The sequence below is a fragment of the Chrysoperla carnea genome, chromosome 5 (assembly GCF_905475395.1).
Source record: "Chrysoperla carnea chromosome 5, inChrCarn1.1, whole genome shotgun sequence".
Taxonomy (NCBI): domain Eukaryota; kingdom Metazoa; phylum Arthropoda; class Insecta; order Neuroptera; family Chrysopidae; genus Chrysoperla; species Chrysoperla carnea.
The window spans coordinates 37,173,750-37,193,571 of record NC_058341.1 but is presented as its reverse complement, the minus strand read 5'-3'; the positions used below and the strand labels follow the sequence as shown (position 1 = coordinate 37,193,571).

At 28.9% G+C, this 19,822-nt stretch overlaps 3 protein-coding genes across 7 annotated transcripts in view; all 3 read right to left on the bottom strand.

Moving 5' to 3' along the window:
* The window catches only part of LOC123300650 (monocarboxylate transporter 10), a 29,407-nt gene extending 26,261 nt beyond the window's left edge, over window positions 1–3,146 (bottom strand). For both annotated transcript variants that reach the window (XM_044883255.1, XM_044883254.1), the window contains exon 1: window positions 2,867–3,146. In XM_044883255.1, coding sequence (XP_044739190.1) covers window positions 2,867–3,110 — 244 coding nt within the window. In that variant the 5' untranslated portion in view covers window positions 3,111–3,146. The remainder of the gene's footprint in view (window positions 1–2,866) is intronic.
* Window positions 3,147–5,146: 2,000 nt separating this feature from the next.
* LOC123301157 (E3 UFM1-protein ligase 1 homolog) lies at window positions 5,147–10,206 on the bottom strand. Its single transcript, XM_044883890.1, has 5 exons — window positions 10,040–10,206; window positions 9,288–9,954; window positions 7,144–7,549; window positions 6,015–7,043; window positions 5,147–5,280 (listed from the first exon to the last, which is right to left on the bottom strand). Exons 1-5 carry the CDS (start codon window positions 10,114–10,116, stop codon window positions 5,147–5,149), a joined length of 2,313 nt encoding a protein of 770 aa, XP_044739825.1. The 5' UTR covers window positions 10,117–10,206.
* Window positions 10,207–14,693: 4,487 nt separating this feature from the next.
* On the bottom strand, window positions 14,694–19,165 carry LOC123300286. 4 transcript variants are annotated; one of them, XM_044882837.1, is made up of 5 exons: window positions 19,009–19,165; window positions 16,972–17,253; window positions 16,584–16,713; window positions 15,254–16,046; window positions 14,694–15,106 (listed from the first exon to the last, which is right to left on the bottom strand). In XM_044882837.1, exons 2-5 carry the CDS (start codon window positions 17,237–17,239, stop codon window positions 15,062–15,064), a joined length of 1,236 nt encoding a protein of 411 aa, XP_044738772.1. In that variant the 5' UTR covers window positions 17,240–17,253; window positions 19,009–19,165; the 3' UTR covers window positions 14,694–15,061. The 4 variants fall into 4 exon arrangements, with proteins under 4 accessions (XP_044738772.1, XP_044738770.1, XP_044738773.1 ...); XM_044882835.1 differs by having other exon boundaries at window positions 14,697–15,106; window positions 16,945–17,253; XM_044882838.1 differs by having other exon boundaries at window positions 14,701–15,106; window positions 16,993–17,253; window positions 19,009–19,164.
* Between the last annotated feature and the right edge of the window lie 657 nt (window positions 19,166–19,822).

The window sequence follows — 19,822 nt, the reverse complement described above, 5'->3', positions numbered from 1 at the left end:
TTATGATGAAATATTCTGAGTTACGAAAAAATTTTCAAAAAAATAGTAACAAAGTAGTAGTAACCCAGAATATTTTTTCCGAAAGAGTGTCAATCTATTACCATTTTCTGTCATTAAATAATTGATTAATAATTTATTTAATATTTTCAGACTTTTTCAGAGATAGTTTAGTTCACATATCTTTTTCTGAATTTCAAACTAATCATTCTGATTCCAGAACAGATTTATTCCAAATTATACCTTTTTCATACTTCAAAAAGCCTGCTAGTCTTACAAAGGTAACTAAAAATTTGAAACTGGCCAATTCGAGAAAGAATGTACTAGTTTGAGGTTCAAAGAAATAGAATGCTAATTGGAATTGTGTAGAATTTTTAACATCATACGATTAATCTCTGATCCGGATACACTGTGATAAAAGCCTGCAAAGCGGTTTTCTTCAATTGTGAGAACAGTTAAAAACAAAATTTAAAAATCACAAACAATTACGAGTATAGATTGTAGATATTATTTCTTTTTTAATAGATATAATAATTTTTATTAAAAAAATTTATGGGCGTATTGTAAAATATCTTTTTTTTATTTTTAGACATATAATTGAATTTTTTTATTATAAAATGTAATATTTTCCAAAATTCAATATTTTTAAACTTCAATCATACACTTTGGTCATGAATTAATCAATAAAGAAAATTCATAACATGGAGTTTTAAAAAAAAACTTTAATATAGCAATATCCAATTTTTTTCATGGCTATGGTAGTCATTAAGTGATTGATATTAATTATATGGCCTACTAATATCAAACGAAAGCTTCCGATAATATGCCAGTCAAAAATTTAAGCTATACCGTAAAACCTCAAAGTGGCTAAACTACTTTAATCAATTCTCTTAAAAATAAATCATTGTTTAAAAGCAGAAAAATCAGTTCTATTTTTTTCTAAATACTAAAATCAATTTGGAACAAGTTAAAACAAACAATTGACAGAGTTAATTGTTGAAATACCATGTATAGACAGTGTTGATGACTCTATCACATTACACACACATAACTGATATTCCCATATAATATATACTATACAATTTGCGCATAATTTGCACTCTCACGAGTAAACAGTGATGTTCACGAAAAAATGTTTCAAAAAAAAGTTGTTAATTTTTTTTATAAGGAACGTTTTTTACATTTAAACTTTTGTTCTATCTCTAATTTACAAAATGGGTCCTATGGACCAAAACCCAATTGACCTATGTTGCTCATTTACGGACTCGACCTCACTTTTTACGTCCTGAGTACGCTGTAAAAATTTCAGCTTGATAATTTTTTTCGTTTTTGAGTTATCGTGTTGACAGACGGAAGGACAACCGAAAATGGACTAATTAGGTGATTTTATGAACACCTATACCAAATTTTTTTGGTAGAATTAATATTTTTAAGCGTTACGAACTTGGGACTAAACTTAGTATACCTTGATATATATTACATATATACATGGTATAAAAATATTAAAATGATTCGAATATGAAATAATCAAAATGAAAAGGAATCAATTGTTATACCATTTACTTTTTTAATTAACAATTTTATTCATTGTTATCACAACTAAGTACTTTAATTAGCATACACATGTGATATAAAAATTTAAAAAGTGTAAACCATGACCCTGCCAGAAAAGTTAAAGAAATTATGCAAGTAATTTCTTTAATTATTGCAAAACATTTTTCGGGAACCGAATCCTAAAGTCGCACTTGAAACATATCTAAGAACGATCTCCATTAAATTACCTTTTTCCTTAAAGCCTTCTCCAAACTGAACCGATTTTGTAGATCATCGTTTATTTTTTAGTTGTTCCGGGTATGGAATACTAAACTCGCAACTTGAAACATAGCTAAGAACATTCTACATTAAATTACCTTTCAAACGAAACAAAATAAATCAAAATCGGTTCATCCGGCGCTACGATGCTACAGACAGACAGACATACACACATACGTAGCGGTCAAAATTATAACAACCCCTTCTTAGTTCGGAGGCTGGTCTATTTGAGCTGGTCTAGATTTAGAATTTTAACGGTTTTATAATTTTATTGGGTCTCGACTGTTAAAGTCGCTACATAAACTACTGGACTGGTTTTTTTCTTTTCAGTTTTCAATTAACGCAGTCGGGGTTTTTGACTTTTTGAAATAAATTTTTTTATAATTTTATGCTTGTTTTACTACTGTGATCTAATGTAGATATTAGCTATAGTACACGAGAAAAAATGAAATGAGGTATTGCTCATTTGCGATTTTCTGGGATTATCTTTTTTCATAACATCTCCTTTTCGAGATATTGCACTAACAACAAAATGAAACAATCCTTCAAAAAAATTCAATTGATTATAGCCATTTTCGAGATATTTCACTAAAGACAAATTGAAATCATTTCCTTTAAGGCGATTTCTATTGAATATAATACTTGTTGAAATATCGAGAGTCTGACATAAAATAAACGCGCGGATAATACAACAATATGTTTTTTTAAAAGAACATCGAAATCAAATGCGCACATCATTCTTTTATTGTTTTTTATTTTCTCTGCTTTGTGGTCTTTGCGAGTTCAAATTCAAAATTCGCAACAAATAAATTGTTCAAGTTAATAAATAAAATACCTTTAAAAACAAATTAGCATAGGAAACAACAAATATCTGTCTGGTTAGTATGAGAATATTATCTTTTTACTACTCAATTCATTAAATTCAATTGACCTAACTTAAATAAAGAGGTACTTTAGTACACACAATTATTAATAAACAATACCAAAACACTTTAAATAAATAAATAAAATTTAATAATATACATGCAACAATAAATACATAAATAAATATACAAACCTGCTTTACTAGAGTACTCATCAACGCCAGCCTTTTGTAAATTCAATTTTAATTCAACAAATATTAAGCCATACGAATTAACAACCCCAAACAAAATTCCATTACAAAAAAACGATCCCAACATAATTAACCATGCTCTAGTGCCTCCATCGGGTGGTAATATACTTATATTGTTATTTAAACCATTATTTATTTTACCACTTTGTTGATGTAATTTTCCATTTTCTAATGAATTTCCCGCCATGTCGGACTTTTTACTTTATTATAAAAATATATTTATATATATATAAACTTTAAATTTTAATAAAAAAATATAAGCACTAATTAAAAGTTTTAACAAATTCTATATGTATTTTTATTTGTTAAAAATATAAAATTATACATTAGCATATTGTCTTTTTAAACACATTCAGCATTTTTTAATTAAATATTATTTATAAAATAAATTTTTAAGTACTCAACAATAAAAAATATATATAAATAATTTTGGAACTCGAAGTTGAAAACTCTTTGTTGTTACCACTAGCGCGTCTTGTTCATAAGTATGACACGCGCTCAACTTACAACACAAATCATCGATTCTAATTATTATTTGAGTTGTGATTACGTTACAATTGTTAAACGGTTGAAGGAATATTATTCTATTTCTTTCTACTTTATCCATTTATTCAATTTAATTAATTATTTTTTATTTTTAATTGATTGCGCGTTCAATAACAATTACAAAATTTTAAGGAGACCTTCAACAAATTTTGGATCATATGTTATACAATTATATTAATTAATCGAATCTTTATCAAAAATTGGATAACAATTAAAATAAATAAAAAATGCACTTTTTACCACTTTTAATAACAAATTTTTTAACAATATTTAAATTTAAATAAAAAAAAACTTATTACACATCACTAAAAAATTACATCATATAAATTCAAAACAGTCATGAAAATGCAGCACATGTTCCATGTATAGCCACATATAAAATTTTTGAAATATGAGATTATCACTGAGTAAATATTTTTATTTTTGAATTTATGTAATAAAAATTGAAAATATTATGCATTTTTAATTCATTGTTATTTATAAAAAATGTATTGCAATTCACTGTTATCGATTAATTATAATTTTTATTTCGAATGAACTTAACCTTATTTTTAAAATTTGCATAATATGGTGTTTATAAATGAAATAAGAAAAAGTATAGATAATTATAAATTGTAATTTTTATATAAATTAGGTAAAATTATGTAGATAAAAGAAATTGCATTAATTTACAAAAAATGAATTAGAAAACATGATATGTAAAGAAAATTGATTTTTGAAAACCCACTAAATATATTTGATAAATTACATGCTATCTCTTTTTAGTAAGTACCATGTAATATAATTGAAGAGGTGTGTTTCGCAATAATGAAACCTATAATTATCGGTATTGTTCAAGTATGCATATTTAAAAAAAAATATATTGTTCCCACGTTTGATGAGTTAATTTTTTGTTTGTGTAATTATGATAAAACACCCAAAAAACACATCTTTTTCAAACAAAAGTATAATAAATTAAAACAGAAGCGTCCATGATGTGCTTGAATCGCGGTGTACAAGGTATGCTGAAGGTACCTACAGCATACCTATTCTCAATCTTACATTCTTGACAACTAACATTGATAAAAGTGAATTTTGTTCATAATAAGCATAATTGTTACAAGTAAAATTTTCTCCAATTTATTATTTGATCATTTTTTCCTACTTTAATATTTATGCATATATTTACGTTCAATATTCAAAAATACAAAATTAGGAAAAAGTTAAAATAACGCTTATAAAAATTTCAATTTTTCTAATATTAATTAACCCAGGCATTACAATTAAGCATTTTCTAAGTTATAATTTACATATCAATTTTCTTAGCAAGTTTAGACATTTGCCTTTTTTGTTATTATTATAATTGCTTTGATAGATAGGTAGTTCGGTATGACATATTTACAGAATCGTTCAATTTTAGAACTTTCAAATGTCGATTCAAATGTAGAATTCAAATAACTTTGTATGGAATACTAGAAAGTTTTAGATTTTGAATTTTGGTTACATCCATTTTGTTATTTCGAAAAAAAAAATTGAAATATAGACTAAGACCCTGCTAGCTGAAAGGTAATTGGAAACAATAAAATTACATGCTTCTTATAAAAAATTAATACATTTTAACAATATAAAATCCATCACAATAAAACAAGTTTTATTTATTTATTCATAAAAAACAACACAAGTATATTGTTTACAAAATTATTTGTCATTTGAAGACGATGTTGATTTTTTAAATGACAATGCAATGTTTTTAATATTTGAAATTTTTGTATTCAATTCCGTTCCAATGGCTTCTTTATCTGCTGATCCAGCTAAATATTGTGTTACTAAATCTGAAAATAAATAAATATCCGTTATAGTAATGTTTAATAATAGGTAAACGTTATCAAATTGCTGGAAATTTTGCTATCTCACGCAATATTAATCTGAAAAGAGAAATTATCAAAAACTTTCCATTATTTTCTAAAAGATCTATCCAACGATAGTAACTTAAAGACAATTGAGTTAAAGATGACGGAATAATTTAACCCTTTGTTGCCCATATGCCGATTGTCACATAAGTACCTCATTTTTATTCAATCGAAAGATCCCATAAATATGAATTTAAATTTTACATTTTCAAATTTAGCAAGTAAAATGACGTCAGTAAACGTTGTAGTTTACACAGCCGTATGGCGTAATGACATGGCGGCTACTATTCCATGATGTTAAAAACATTAAAAAAACAGAAAATTTTGAATTGAATTTTAAAATTTCTTTTGTTATTTTATGGGCTAAAACTGATATTTTCCGATTTCTTTTTGCCTAAGGTATTTCAATAATATATTTTTAGAGTTTTTTCTCATACAGAGTAAAATACCCTATTATCATTATAGAAAATTTATTGTTCCAATTGCTCTCAAAACCTTTGACTCAATTAGAAGTATAATTAAAATTCAAATGAAAACGTACAAGATCTGACTGGACCCATATACCCAACGAAAAATTAAGATCTTTTTCTAAAAAGACAAATAAATATCCTTAAATTATAAGAACTACGTAACAGAATCCAAAAAATTACACTCACCATGATAATGGGACAATTGCTTTATATCTTCGTCATTTAAATGTTGTTTTAAAAATTGAATAATCGCAAAAACATGGCGTCCACTTGCATGCAACATATTTTGTGTGGTTGTTTCAAATAAAATTAACGTTGTTAAATGTAAAACTAATGCCGGATCATTGCATTGTTCCAATTGTTGTTGTAAACTATGGCGATGATTGAGTACAAGTAAACGATCTTTTTTCTTATCAACTTTCTTTAAAATCATACTACAAACCGGTAATGAATCTTCAGCTGCCTCTAAAAATTCTTCAATACTTGAATTTGATAACGTTTTTAACAATGCTTGTAACGTAGAACGAATATCAGTCGGTGTATCATTAACGATTTTAGTTCGTTGTTCATTCGTTAAAGGTGTTGATACGTTATTAACATTTAAGTCGTATTCACTAGCTACGTATAAAACAATTTCATTTACAAAATCCGTACAAATTGATTTAAGCAAATATTTATGGAGTTGTTGCTGGATATCGGCAGAGAATAATTTAGCACCTTTTTCAAATAATCGAACATCAGTCAGTAACGCATTCAATCGATCTTGTAATGAAGCATGATTTTGACGACGCTCTGAAGCTTTATTTTGTGTGGTGCTTACATATAATTTTGTGGCTATTTCAAAAGCTTTAGGATTTAATTTTTCTTGTAAATACGTGCTAATTTCATTTAATAAATCAGAAATTCCTTCCTCTTCTAATTGAGGCTCAATTATTTTTTCAATATCGGCAACAGTAATCAATTCTAGAGTAGTATTTTTCTTTGTTGATACTTCATCGTCACTATCATTTGATATATGTTGTTGTTTACCACGTTGATGTTTTTTCGTTGATTTTGTTTTTGTTTCTCGCCCTTGAGTTCCACCACCACTTTTACCACCTGCAGCTTTTTTACGTCTTTCATCACGTTTATCGACTTTAGAATCGTTTTCGTTTACACTATCGCCACCGTGCCGAGAGGCAAGTTGTTTTTCGGCTTGATATTGTTGATATGTACCTGTAAAAGATTACTTGATGAAGTTTTTACGTAACGAGAGAACAAACACGAAAAAGGAGGGTACGATAATAAGAAAAATTTTGAAAATGTAAAATTTTACCCGATTCTACAGCAAGTTTGGCACGTTCTTCACAAAGTCCCTCGCACGGAACACTTAATAGTTCAATGTAAGCCGTACTCAATACACAATAACCTAAAACCATAGTTAAATTTTTACGTGATGGTGTCATGACTGATTCTATAATCATTGATATATCGTCATCATTAAAAATAGATGGAAGAATTGTTTGAACATCTAAACATGTTTTGCTGGCAATACATTCTTCAATGGCACCATCAATTTGATCAATAATTACTTGTGACACAACACATGAATTCAATACCGTTAATTTCTCATTTGGTAATTGTCGTTTAATATAATTTTTTGGATCTGATATTCCAAGACGTGATAAAGCATCAAATTCTATATAACGATTTTGTCGATAGAAATTTTGCACCCAATCCGACTGAAAATGAAAATTAATGAATTAAATGAAAAAAATTGTATAGTCTAAGGAAGGAAATGGACGAAGCTTAGAGGGTTTATGGTTTGCGAGGAAATCGGTTAAAATAACTTTTTCAACAAACTAATGCATTCACTAAAGGTATCTCTTAATAGCGCTACGGAATCATTTGCAATATGTGCATCGCCTTATAAGTTCTATATATTTTCTCGCTTTTATCTTGAAGAGGGCGGTATTAAAATCAGAAAAAATTTCCAAGCGTGGTTAACATGTCGAATTTTTTCGGAACTACTTCGATTTTGTCGGCTTTATATAAATGGATACAATAAGGCTGACAAAAATTATTAGCATAAAGTCTACGAATGGCTAAGTAAGAGTAAGGGCCTGAAAAATAGAAAACGAATTTTTCAAAATATTATCAACGAGGAAGTCTTTAAATACTTTTCAGTTCTTTCCGTAGCACAAGAGAGAAAATGGAGCACCTTAATTCCACCTTTCTTACAATCTGCATGCTGAAATGAATCGAAACATTGGATAGGGAGTTAATTTTCAAACTATAATTTAATGATTTTGTTTTGTTTTCCACACAGTCATTAATGGAATCAAAAATCTCACAAGTTTAATCAAATCAATTAAAAAACAAAGTTAATTAAATTATCTTGGAGACTTTTAATACGCATAAAAATTAATACATGGCATAATTATGGTACCATTCTGTAAATATTTAAAGTCATAGTTTTTGAAGAACACAGACATAAGATAATGAATAGACACCTTTGTGGTACCAATTTTGATTAATTTATCTTAAAATACGTGTCTATAAAACAAAATGATAACATTATACGTGAACTTTATTCGATTTGACGTTATTTAAAAACGCTGCACTTTTGTCGTGTCTATAGGTCATTATCACATGATCATCAAAATCTTCAAATATTCTTGGTCTAGACTACTATATAGAATTTGAATTATATAATTCTTCAAGCAGGTCTATTAATTTATTAAAATTTATAGATAAGATCTATGTATATTAAATTAGGCAATATTTTATTTATAATAATATTGTCGATTTTAAATAAACAATATATATTTGTAACAAATATTCGAATGTTGACTTAAGATAATATTTGCTGGCGAGGGTGTAATTAAAAACCACAATATTTAAAAATTAAATAATATTTTGTTTTTGTATTTCGTTATTAGTTCAAACTCAGTTATACGAAATGAATTATCCCAAACGTCAAAATCAGAAAAATGGAAAGGAGATTAAATTGTGATTTACATATACATCAGAAAAAACTTTTTTGCAAATATTGAATGAAAACAGTATTTCACATTTTATTCAATCAATGGTTGCGGTTAGGGATGTAAAATTAGTGATTATTCAAAACTTGAGTTTGTTTCTAACAATATTTGCGATAAATACGGCTAGATTTTGAGACGTTTCGTTTTCCTTGTCTTTCGTGATAAAATAATTTAGGTTTGAAATACTACTCTGTTTTGAGACGTTTCGTTTTCTATGTCTTTCGTAATAAAAGAAACATTAGATTTGGAAACTTCGTTAGGTCTATTTTAGAAAGCATATTTGACAATAAATTTTACAGCATTATTTTAAACTAAAACTTATGGAAGCAAAATTAATGAAGCGAAAAAATATATGGAGATCGAATTCATTTAAGTTTATTCTGCCAAGAAATGGGTATGTAATTATTAGAAATTTACTTGTTATCAAAATTCTAACCTGTGATTTCGAATAAATATGCGGTATATATTGTCCCGTACTTTGTTTGCTGGTAACCGATCCTGCAGCTCCAATTTGATCAAATAACAAGAAAAAAGTCGTATCCTGCAAGCCACACTGATTCAATATGGCCGTGATAGGTGTTGGTTTTGTTAAAGCAGCTAATGCACCACGTATTTTAGCTTTAGCTCGAGCTGCAAATGCTTCTGTATAATACAAGTTTGGATCATGTGGATCCTGTTTCCCTTGAATTAAAGTTCCTAAATGCTTTGCGAAAACTTGTTGTTGTAAGAATTCAGCTGGCAAATCGAAATGCATTGTTAAATCATTAATCGAAATTTTTCCACTTTGATTCAATTTTTCGTTAATTTCTTCGGCTATTCGACTAATATATGTATCATCAATTAATTGATTCAAAACTAGATGGACGTCCTTTCGTTTTAAAATTTCTTTTGAGTAATTCATGATTTGGTTCAAATCTACACGTAAAATTTTGGATAATTCAGTCATGTTTATTCGACCACCGTGAACGAATAACTCGCCACACATCTCTTGTATTAAATAATCTGGTGTAATATACTCTTTACCATCATTTGAAAATAGAACTTCAATGTATTTATGTTTTATTAAGTGTGTAATTATTTCTACACAGTTTCGTTCCGATAATCTAAAAATATTCGATAAAAATTAAGTAATATTTATAAAAATTGGGTTTCTAGCCTAAAATTTTTGCATGAATAAATTATGTTTACCTTTGTAGAGTAGAACTTAGCTGAGCTTTTTGCAAGTCAGCAGCTAAACGTTTGACTTCTTCCCAATCTGATGACATTTTTTACAAATTTTATTCAAAGTTTTACAGAAACAGCTGTTATTTGTTTTCGTTTCGTAAAAAATGTGTCTTCTACCTACTTGAGTGACATTTAAGTTCATCAACACTCTGTAGAAAAAGTGACGTATGCAACTAATTGGCATTTATACTTGTATTACTTACACACAGATGTCATGTAAATAGTTACTTGATGGTTTGTGTCTATAATATTAAAGTTGTGTATCAATCATAGAATATGCATACAATCTTTCTTAGTTTTGTTTATATTTTATACCATGCATATATGTAATATGCAAGGTATACTAAGTTTAGTCCCAAGTTTGTAACGCTTAAAAATATTAATGCTATGAACAAAATTTTGGTATAGGTGTTCATAAAATCACCTAATTAGTCCATTTTCGGTTGTCTGTCCGTCTGTCCGTCTATCCGTCTGTCTGCCAACACGATAACTCAAAAACGAAAAAAGATTTTTACAGCGTACTCAGGACGTAAAAAGTGAGGTCAAGTTCGTAAATGAGCAACATAGGGCAATTGGGCCTTGATCTATGGGTCCCTAGGACCCATCTTGTAAACCGTTAGAGATAGAACAAAAGTTTAAATGAAAAAAACCTTCCTTATAAAAAAATAAACATTTTTTCTTAAACATCACTGTTTACCCGTGAGGGCGCAATTAGGCGTAAATTGTTTAGTATGTATTAAATGGGGATATCAGTTACGTATGTGTGATATGTATGTATGTGTAATGTGATAGAGTAATCAACACTGTCTATGCATGGTATTTCAACAGTTAACTCAGTCAATTGTTTGTTTTCACTTGTTTAAAATAATTATACTTAGTTTAGAATAATATAACCTGATTAGTTGGGTTTTATATTTAAGTTGTAATCATAGAATAATAAAGCCTGTTGTATACTCTTTTGATTAAATTTTGCACTTTAGCGATCCTTCTTAAAATTGTTCCTAGAACACCGCAGGAAAACAAATTAAACATTTTATACGTAGATTACGAATCCGTTGTCAGAGCTGGTGAAAAATTAACAGTTTTTCTTTCGCTAAGGGTCGCTAAAGTGCAAATTTACCTAATCTTACCGGGAAAGATAATCTACTTGCCATCTGATTTAGAAAACCAGACTGGATACTCACTCGATTTGGTTTTAGCTTTCAGAGTAAAATGATCGTGCAAAAATGATCGAAAAACATTAGGGACTACTTTAAAATCAGCGTTAGTACGCGAAAAAAAAATTCGTAGTGAATTTTTTAATATCCGTTGTATTTGCTTTGAAAAATTCTTTCAACTAGCTACTAATCGATCCTCCGTTCCATTTAAAAAACGTGATTTTCCTCTCTCTGTTAATCTGCGCTTTTGGTATTCTCGTTGAACGATCCGTATTATTACCCTCTTAAGAGGTTTTTATCGAAAATTTCTTTTGGTAAGAAAATTTGTCTATACTTACATAATTGACAAGTTATCTATTGGTGTCAACTTTAATCAAAAAAGTATACCTGATCCATTAGTCAGAGTGGATTTATCTAGAAGCGAAGTTACGAAATGCATAGTAAATTTCAGTGACATTTATTCATGTAAATTGTTATACATATTATCGTACAATTTTATTATATGCAAACTTTAAATAAATTATTTAAATATATATAAATTATTACTTAATGCTAAAATTTTTTAATAAAAAAAAATTCTTAAGCTTTATTATATTATTATGTTAACTTACTACAATAGTTTTTATGTGCAATTATAATTATAGTGACTAAGAAATTTACGCATTGATTTAGGCTTATCATTTGCACAAATTTCTAATTATTTTACTTAAAGAAAATACATTTACAGACAGAGATAATATTACGTGTTTTCATAACATATCTCTGTTGAATTTTTATGCATCTTGAATTTTCTTTTAAAATTACAATTTTTATAATCTTATTATTAAGGGCTGTGTTCTTCTGTGACAATTTAACGGCTTCCGTTATTTCAACGAAAATTGTTAAATTGACGCAAGAAAAGAACACTTACACAGATAAGGTTATGTTTGAATATTATGGCTAGGTTTAACCGTAAAAGGCTCTTAGAGTGAACGATCGTGTTTTTCTTGACTATATAAACACTTCATTTTATTATTGAGCGGTCTATTCAGCTAAACGAAGCCATTTTTTTTCAAATGAGATCTACTTTATTTCAGATGAGTACCACCAGAGTACCACATTTAAGTGTGTGTGAAATAGACAATCCGCACGAATTTTATAAGCTAATTTTCTTTACGACTGCAGGGTTAATTCTCGCTTTTTGTACGATTTTCCATGTAATGACAAATAGCTAATTATCCATTACGGGTGACCAACGAATACAGATCTGTATTCTTTGGTGTGACAAATTTACTTGTAACACGTTAATAGTTAATTACCGTTTGTCGCACGGAAAACCGTGCAAAAAGAGAGTTATTAATTCTGTATGAAGGAAGAAAATATTTTCTTATTTCTATACTTATGAATTATAATCCTTAAATATTAAAAGATGCTTTTTAAATTTAAATAGTAATAAGTATTTTGTAAAAGTATCTTTGGCATTTAGCTGATGATTTATTTTGACTAGAATTTCACTCATCATAAATAGTTTTTAAATAAATAAATAATTTCAAATAAAAAATTTCTATATCTACTTAGTTGACTAGATTATCTCTATAATAATTATAAATTATATCGAAAACTCCTTAGAGTTAAAGCTTAAGTGGTATATTAAAAAAAAAATTATTTAAGACTAGATTTAATAATATTAGTGAATACTTATTTCAATTTTAGAAACAAATATGAAAGTATTAAATTTTATCATTATAAATTTATATTAGTGTTGCCGCAAGACTATAATATTCTTTGTATAGCCTCGTTTTGTGTTCCAATCGGAAACAGAATGAATGTAGTTTTTAAATTAGACTTTTCAAATTAAACTATTATCCCTCTTTCTTTCCCCGATGGACGTGCCTTTAATTTATGTTAATTCAACTAATTGAAAGCACAATGCTGCATTCCGCTCATCTGTGCTAATAACTCAGATGTAATGAATAAATCACTTAGTTTTTCGGCTTGTCTCACTCTTTCATTTCTTGCGGCAGCACTAATTTATTTTCTTATCAATAGATTATTTTAATATATTGACCACTATTTAATTTTAATTTTGGGAGTTAATAGTTTAGATAGCCTTCAGTGCTTTTGTTACGGCTAATAGGCAAAATTTACACTAAACAAAAGATGACGACTCAAAATGTTGTAATGGAAATGGGAAATTCAAGAATATTTGTAGAAGGAAAAAAGTTCAATGTTTATCCTGACAATATTCATAAAAGCGTCAGAACAATATTCAGAAAAAAGGCATGACGAGCGAGCAGCGAACAGCGTCAAGGCCGCTCAGCGAGTAGCCTTCTTGCTTTTACAAAAAGTTTTGAATTTTAGTTGCCATGACGAGACTGCGACTCTTATTGGAATAGCGCGTTTTCCAGCTCATTTCTTTACCCTTAAAGGGAGGTCTTAGGTAGAGCTCAAAAAGGCAAAGAGTGACAATGTTACGTGCCTGCAAATATTGCGTATTTTTCAAGAAACAGAACGTGACGCTTTTTTTTTGTGCGTGAATCGCCCAAAGAATAAATATCAAAACAAAATCGATGGATTAAGTAATATTTATTTACATTTTCCAATAATTTATTTTCTAGCCTTTGGGTAGAATATTTTTTTTAATCGATAGACTTATAAAATTTCTTTTATAAACCACGAGCACGACATCTTTATTTCATCACATATTAACCGTAACATCTACAATACTTATACCTAAGTATGTGTAAAAGCTTATAAGTTTTGTGAAGAATTATAAAAATTATAATTTATAATTCAGTTTTGAAAATGAATATTAAAAATTAAACTGGATTTTATATTTACAAAAATTGAGTAAAAATATTTAAGTAATTTGAAAGTAATCACAGACTTAAAATGTGTATGAAATGTTGAAAAAAATAATCGCCATAACAATATCTTCCACTTATATTTTGGAAAATCGTCTAGAATGACTTTATAATTTATTGGTGGGATCTAGAATTGTGGAGCTTTAAATATTAGATTAATACATTTATTTAGGACAAATACTTGCCATGTACGAAAGCACTTTCCTTGAAGAAAACGGCGCTAAGTCTAGTTGTTGTTTTTGAATTGTATTAAGAGTTTTGAACTTGAAATAAATTTTTCGTTGTTGTTTTCGTAGCAAAGTACTTTCGTGCATGGCATGTTAAGAGCGTTGAAAATTTGATAAAACATTAAATAGTGAAAATGCATTATTATGAGTAACATCAAATTCTACACATTTTTCATTTTTATTAACGACTTTTAAAATACCAAAACATGCATTTACTACAAATTATAAATTAAAATATGATGAATGCACACCTCCCCAGATCCCGCCAGCTCAGCAAAATTAAATAAAAATTAGCTTTGAACATTACAAATTTTTTGTTCATAGTGAAAGCATGTAATTTGACGATTTTTTTTAAAAACATTTCACGTAATTTTTTATAAATAAATAATGTATAAAATATCTTAAATTAAAGAGTTTTGTGATTGAATCACTGACTGTTTTTCGTCTTTCTTCACAATTTTCACAAAGTGAAAACTTTTTGCTTCTTAATCTTTCATAATTTAAAAAAAAAACTTGTCTCATCCCGTTTTTAAACAAGTACAAAATTGAGTACTTGGTCCAATTAACTTAGGACATTTAATAGAGTTGTAATTGGTCCAAATATTCAATTTTAAACTGATTATAAACGATAAAAATTATCTTTTTTTCTGCGGCTGGAGAGGTTATGCTTTACCTCTTTCTATTATGGAATACAGTTATCACCAAGTATTTTTATTTTTTTGAAACGTTTCACCGGATTTTACAGCGCGTCAAAGTTGTTTAAAAATGATTTTTGCGAAATGTCTCGTTACCTCTGAACAATTCCTAAAAAAATGACTTATTGATTAAGAGAAGAATGAAGAATTGAAATAAATTATCTACTGAATCTACATAAAAACATCACGAAACTCTTTAATAAACAAAAAATAAGAACAAATAAAAGTTAACAGTTTATTTACCAAATGTACTTACATCGCTACCTCTTCGAGACATTGTACCTCGACGTAATGTTCCATTTGTGTTTATACCATTTCCACGATGAATCGAGTGAACTGAGTGCACAGAACTAACATAGCCCGCTGAATGTGGATTTAAGTTTAATGGTGGTAAATTTGGATTTTCTATTCGTGTTGGTGAACTAATTCTTGGACGAATTTGTGATGCTCGCCGTAACGTCGAACCTAACGTATTTATTTGATGTAAATTTCCAATTTCTACTTCTGCGTATGGATTCGGATCATGATTTTCAATATCATTTAATTGATAACTTTCAATCAATGGTGTTGGATCCTCATAATCGTAATCGAAAAATCCTGAATTATCAAAACTAGATTTTTCTGTTGATAAATTAAATTCTTTTGTTTTAAAATTATTTTTAAACTGTATCACTGGTGCTAAAATTGTTGCATTTGTTACTGTTGGTATGTAATTTTCAATTGTTTCGTATGTATTATCCACCTCGGTTGGAGTACCATATTCTTCCATAAATCCTTGTGGATAATTTTCTGAAATGTAATGTTGCGTTCCACCACGTGGTGTTAATGCAGCCCATAATAATCGATTATCAGCATGATGTCCATTTTGTAAGGTATGTGATGGATATAAAACTGTTTCTGCTCCACGTGGCAATTTTAATTGTGTTCCAGGTGGATGTTGAGGGCAATGTTCAATATGTGCCGTATGATTATGGGATATTGTTGCTTTCGCCTGATGGTGTTGGCGATGAGCCAGTAATATTACTCTGTGAAGGATAAAATTACGAGAACTGTTTAGGTGAGCTATCCGAATGTTCTAAAAATGCTACTTTTATAAGGGTGACTCAGTTGGTAGTTACAAGAAAGCTCAACAATTGATCGCGAATAATATCACAAATACGGTCAATATACGGGTAAATAACTTGTCCAATAAAATTCTGTGGCTATGATGCCCTTATACAGCGTGTCTTTTTAAGTTGTCATATTTCTAACCATTTATGACGCTAGATTAAATATTATATCGGCCCTATTTGCCAATTTGTAGTAGGCTGAGTTTAAATTCTGATTTCGGTTAAGTATCTTAAAAAATGTGACCCATTGTCGACTGTACGACTGTGCAAAATTTCAAATCGATATTCCAATAAATAACGAAAATATGAGGGTGTCATCATCTTAAATGCGACACACATCAAAATGATTTTTCCAATAGATAGAAGAGGATATGCTCGCGTAAGCATAAAGCCTAAGTATTACAAATATCGTTAATAACGACAAGCTCATTTCAACTGAACCACCCTATGTTTAAAATTATTATAAAAGAAACTTACTCTCTACATCGCAACAAGAACAGTGCAAGAACTGCTCCAAGTAAAAGAACTCCGATACTACATCCAATCAACACCAATAACCACGTATCTGACACTTCTCCTTCACCAATTGAAGATCCTTTGCCCCATTCTAAAAATGAATTTGAATTGTTTTGCATCAATACAATTAAAAATGAAACACAAAATAAGTGCATTTTGAGGTGCATTTGAAAACATATTTGAAAACACAGAAATTTTGGCAATGAAATTACGTATGCTGTACCAAAACTTCAATTAGTTTGGGGTGCAGTCCATTAAAAAAAATACAAATAGTTTGAATTTCTTTTGTATTACAATTTATCTCAATGTGATTTGGACGCACCCTGTTCGGGTATGTCTACATATTCACCGCCAGGATGTGTGTCCGCACCTCGTCCAGAACTGCTTCCAATTCCGAGTACATTACCACTGCCACCAATTGATCCCAGAAACCATCGATCACATAATTGTTCTGCACATGGTGATTGACTTATATTACCACCCTTAATATGTTGTAATAATGATTCTATAGCTGGTACACGTTGTAAAAATGCTGGTAACGGCGGCGGTGGTAAAAATTCTATGGAATTTGGTGGTGGTCCCAATTCGGTTAGTTCCCAACAATCAAGACACGCCATTCTGAGCCGATTTTCTAAAAATAATTTTATAGATTTTTAGTATCTGGAAACATTTACAGTATCTTTCAGAATATCTGGGGATCCGAAAAGGTCTGAGCATAACTAAAAATCTAGTTATGAACAATTGAAATAATTTAGAATTTATTCTAGTTAGATATAACAGCTCGTTTCGGAAACGGCGTTTTTCGGAAACAAAACAAGGCATAGCCGAAAAACCAGAATTACCACATACCGAAGGCATAATAACCCAATAGAAATGGGAATAAAAATTAAGCAACTTCTAAAATAAAAGGATTTATACACAAATATCTATAAAGGTTTTGTATGCATAATCATCGGTAAAATTGTATAGTGAAAGCGGACCTCAAAAATTGAAAATCGTCAAAAAAGCTACTTAAAGTGCAGGGATTCAAAGAGAGACTATAATAAGATTGATTCAGTATTTACATTTGGCCTGGTTGAAGTAGCAGAGAAAGAAGTTCAACATGTAATTTATGAAGCTGGAAATCCTACAACGTAAAAAAAGAGGAAGCTGGTCGAACTAAGCCGTGTTTATTTTTCATAATTTTGAAGAGTCACGTCTAAATATAATCCACGGACGGAAATACAACTTTTATAATCTTCTCGCATTAAAATGGTTTGATGGGGGGCTCGCATCTTGTCTGGGAATTAGAGAAATAGAAGTCTGATATTTTTTTATTACCTATATCCCCCTCCCCTCACAGAAATTTATTTAGAAAAGTCGAATCTGTGCAAGTTTTTCTTTTTACAAATCTAATCAATCTCGCTGTGTAATACTATTTAGAATGGAAAACTCTTCAAGTATTTTTCACCGTATCTAATTTATATTTGAATTAGATTGATTTAGAAATTAAGTTAATTCCTCTTTTGTAGAAATTATTAAAATATTATAGGTAGACCCTAATAAGATATGGATGAAAGGGTACACAATTAGCTAAGTTATTTATTTTAAAGCTTTGTTTTGGCTAGGAATTAGCGAACAAATTACATTAAATTATAGGAATACTAGCGGCCCCGATGGACGTTGTCCCGTAAAAACGTAACTCCAATTCATGAATACCTATACTACGTTTAGCCTGTCCGCTAAACCCATCCCGCTAAACCCCAATTTAACTCCTATTTATTGGAGTGGCCTGACCTTCGACCTTTGGCCTGACCTTTGATAGTAGAGCTCGCTGCGCTCGCATATGGCTCTAATAAATGCCTATTGACAATACCTGAATACTATTAAAAATACATAGTACACATAGTATACATAATGTGATATGATTTATATGCGCTCCCACCATTTAATGAAATTTCATTTTTTTGGTACGGAGCCCTCAAAAACAGTTGTACTGGACCAAATTGTAAATCTAAACCATTCTCGAATCTCCACGAACACACACAAAAAATTTCATCAAAATCGGTCCAGCCGTCTAGGAGGAGTTCAATTACATACACACGCTCACAAGAAATATATATATTAAGATATAAAAAAATAAAATAAATTTTTATATTACATGTAACAAGTAATATTTATTTAAATTAAATCTCATAAAATTCTAAAAAATAATTAGCTAATTGTTACAAAAATAACAATAAAAAAAATTGATTTTACTAACAGCATATTCTAAAAAATCTGAAAGAAAACTCTACAATACTTATACGCTTAAAAGAAATATACAAATAAATCAATAAATTACAAACGCCATATTTAACAAATTAAATACAAAAATAAATAAATTTTTAATAATAATTAAATTTACCTTGACGGTTTAATGCGTTAAACAAGCCACAGTCATATTTTTAACACTGTTAAAACATTTTTTTTCTAAACAATCTTTTTTTGTAACAATACATTTCTGCAATTCATTTCCATGTTTCTCTTGATATTTTTAGAAAACAGTCATGATGTTGGTTGAAGTGAGCTGTTTTGTTGTAGCTCCGAGTTTTGTAAGTGTCTATAATATAGGGTAGTGGGGATGATGAATCTAGCAGCACTGTATAGTATATAGTGTTGAACACAGGGATGCCATTTTAAACAATGGTACATGATATATAGGGTGGAATCCACCCCTATTTTATATTATTTAACACCCATGCATTATTGAATGAAAATAATATTAAATATTTTTTTAATATAAATTTCTATTTTTATAGCTGTAAGGCTGTAACTATCTATAGCGCATCAATTGTTGTTTATTAATAAGCATTTGTTACGTTTTATTTTTGAAAAAATTTATTATTATTTTTAGTAATAATAAAAAAGAATGCAAAGCTTATTCATAGAAAATTAGTAATTGTTACACGAACAACTTTTTTTTTAATTAACTAAAGTATATTTTTATCATTGTATTACAGTAAAATTGATAATGATATTCCTATAGTGTTAACTAAATTTGGTTAGAAATTAATAAGAGGCAAGATCAAAATCGTTGATCAAATTAAAATAAACAATTGACTGAGTTACTTGTTGAAATACCATGCATAGACAGTGTTGATTACTCTAACACATTACACCTACATAACTGATATTTCCATATAATACGTACTATACAATTTAAACCTAATTTGCGTCCT

Bases quoted from the DNA above. Each gene is read 5' to 3' on its own strand.
- LOC123301157 (XM_044883890.1), bottom strand. From the start codon at position 10,116: ATGTCATCAGATTGGGAAGAAGTCAAACGTTTAGCTGCTGACTTGCAA. The intron at 7,044-7,143 runs GTAAAATTTTAC...AATCTTTTACAG, and splicing joins CAAACTTGCTGTAGAATCGG to GTACATATCAACAATATCAA. The intron at 5,281-6,014 runs GTGAGTGTAATT...ATTTATTTTCAG, and splicing joins GCAATTGTCCCATTATCATG to ATTTAGTAACACAATATTTA.
- LOC123300286 (XM_044882835.1), bottom strand. From the start codon at position 17,239: ATGGCGTGTCTTGATTGTTGGGAACTAACCGAATTGGGACCACCACCA. The intron at 16,714-16,944 runs GTGCGTCCAAAT...ATTCATTTTTAG, and splicing joins TGTAGACATACCCGAACAGG to AATGGGGCAAAGGATCTTCA. The intron at 15,107-15,253 runs GTAAGTACATTT...TCATTTTTTTAG, and splicing joins TGTCTCGAAGAGGTAGCGAT to GAATTGTTCAGAGGTAACGA.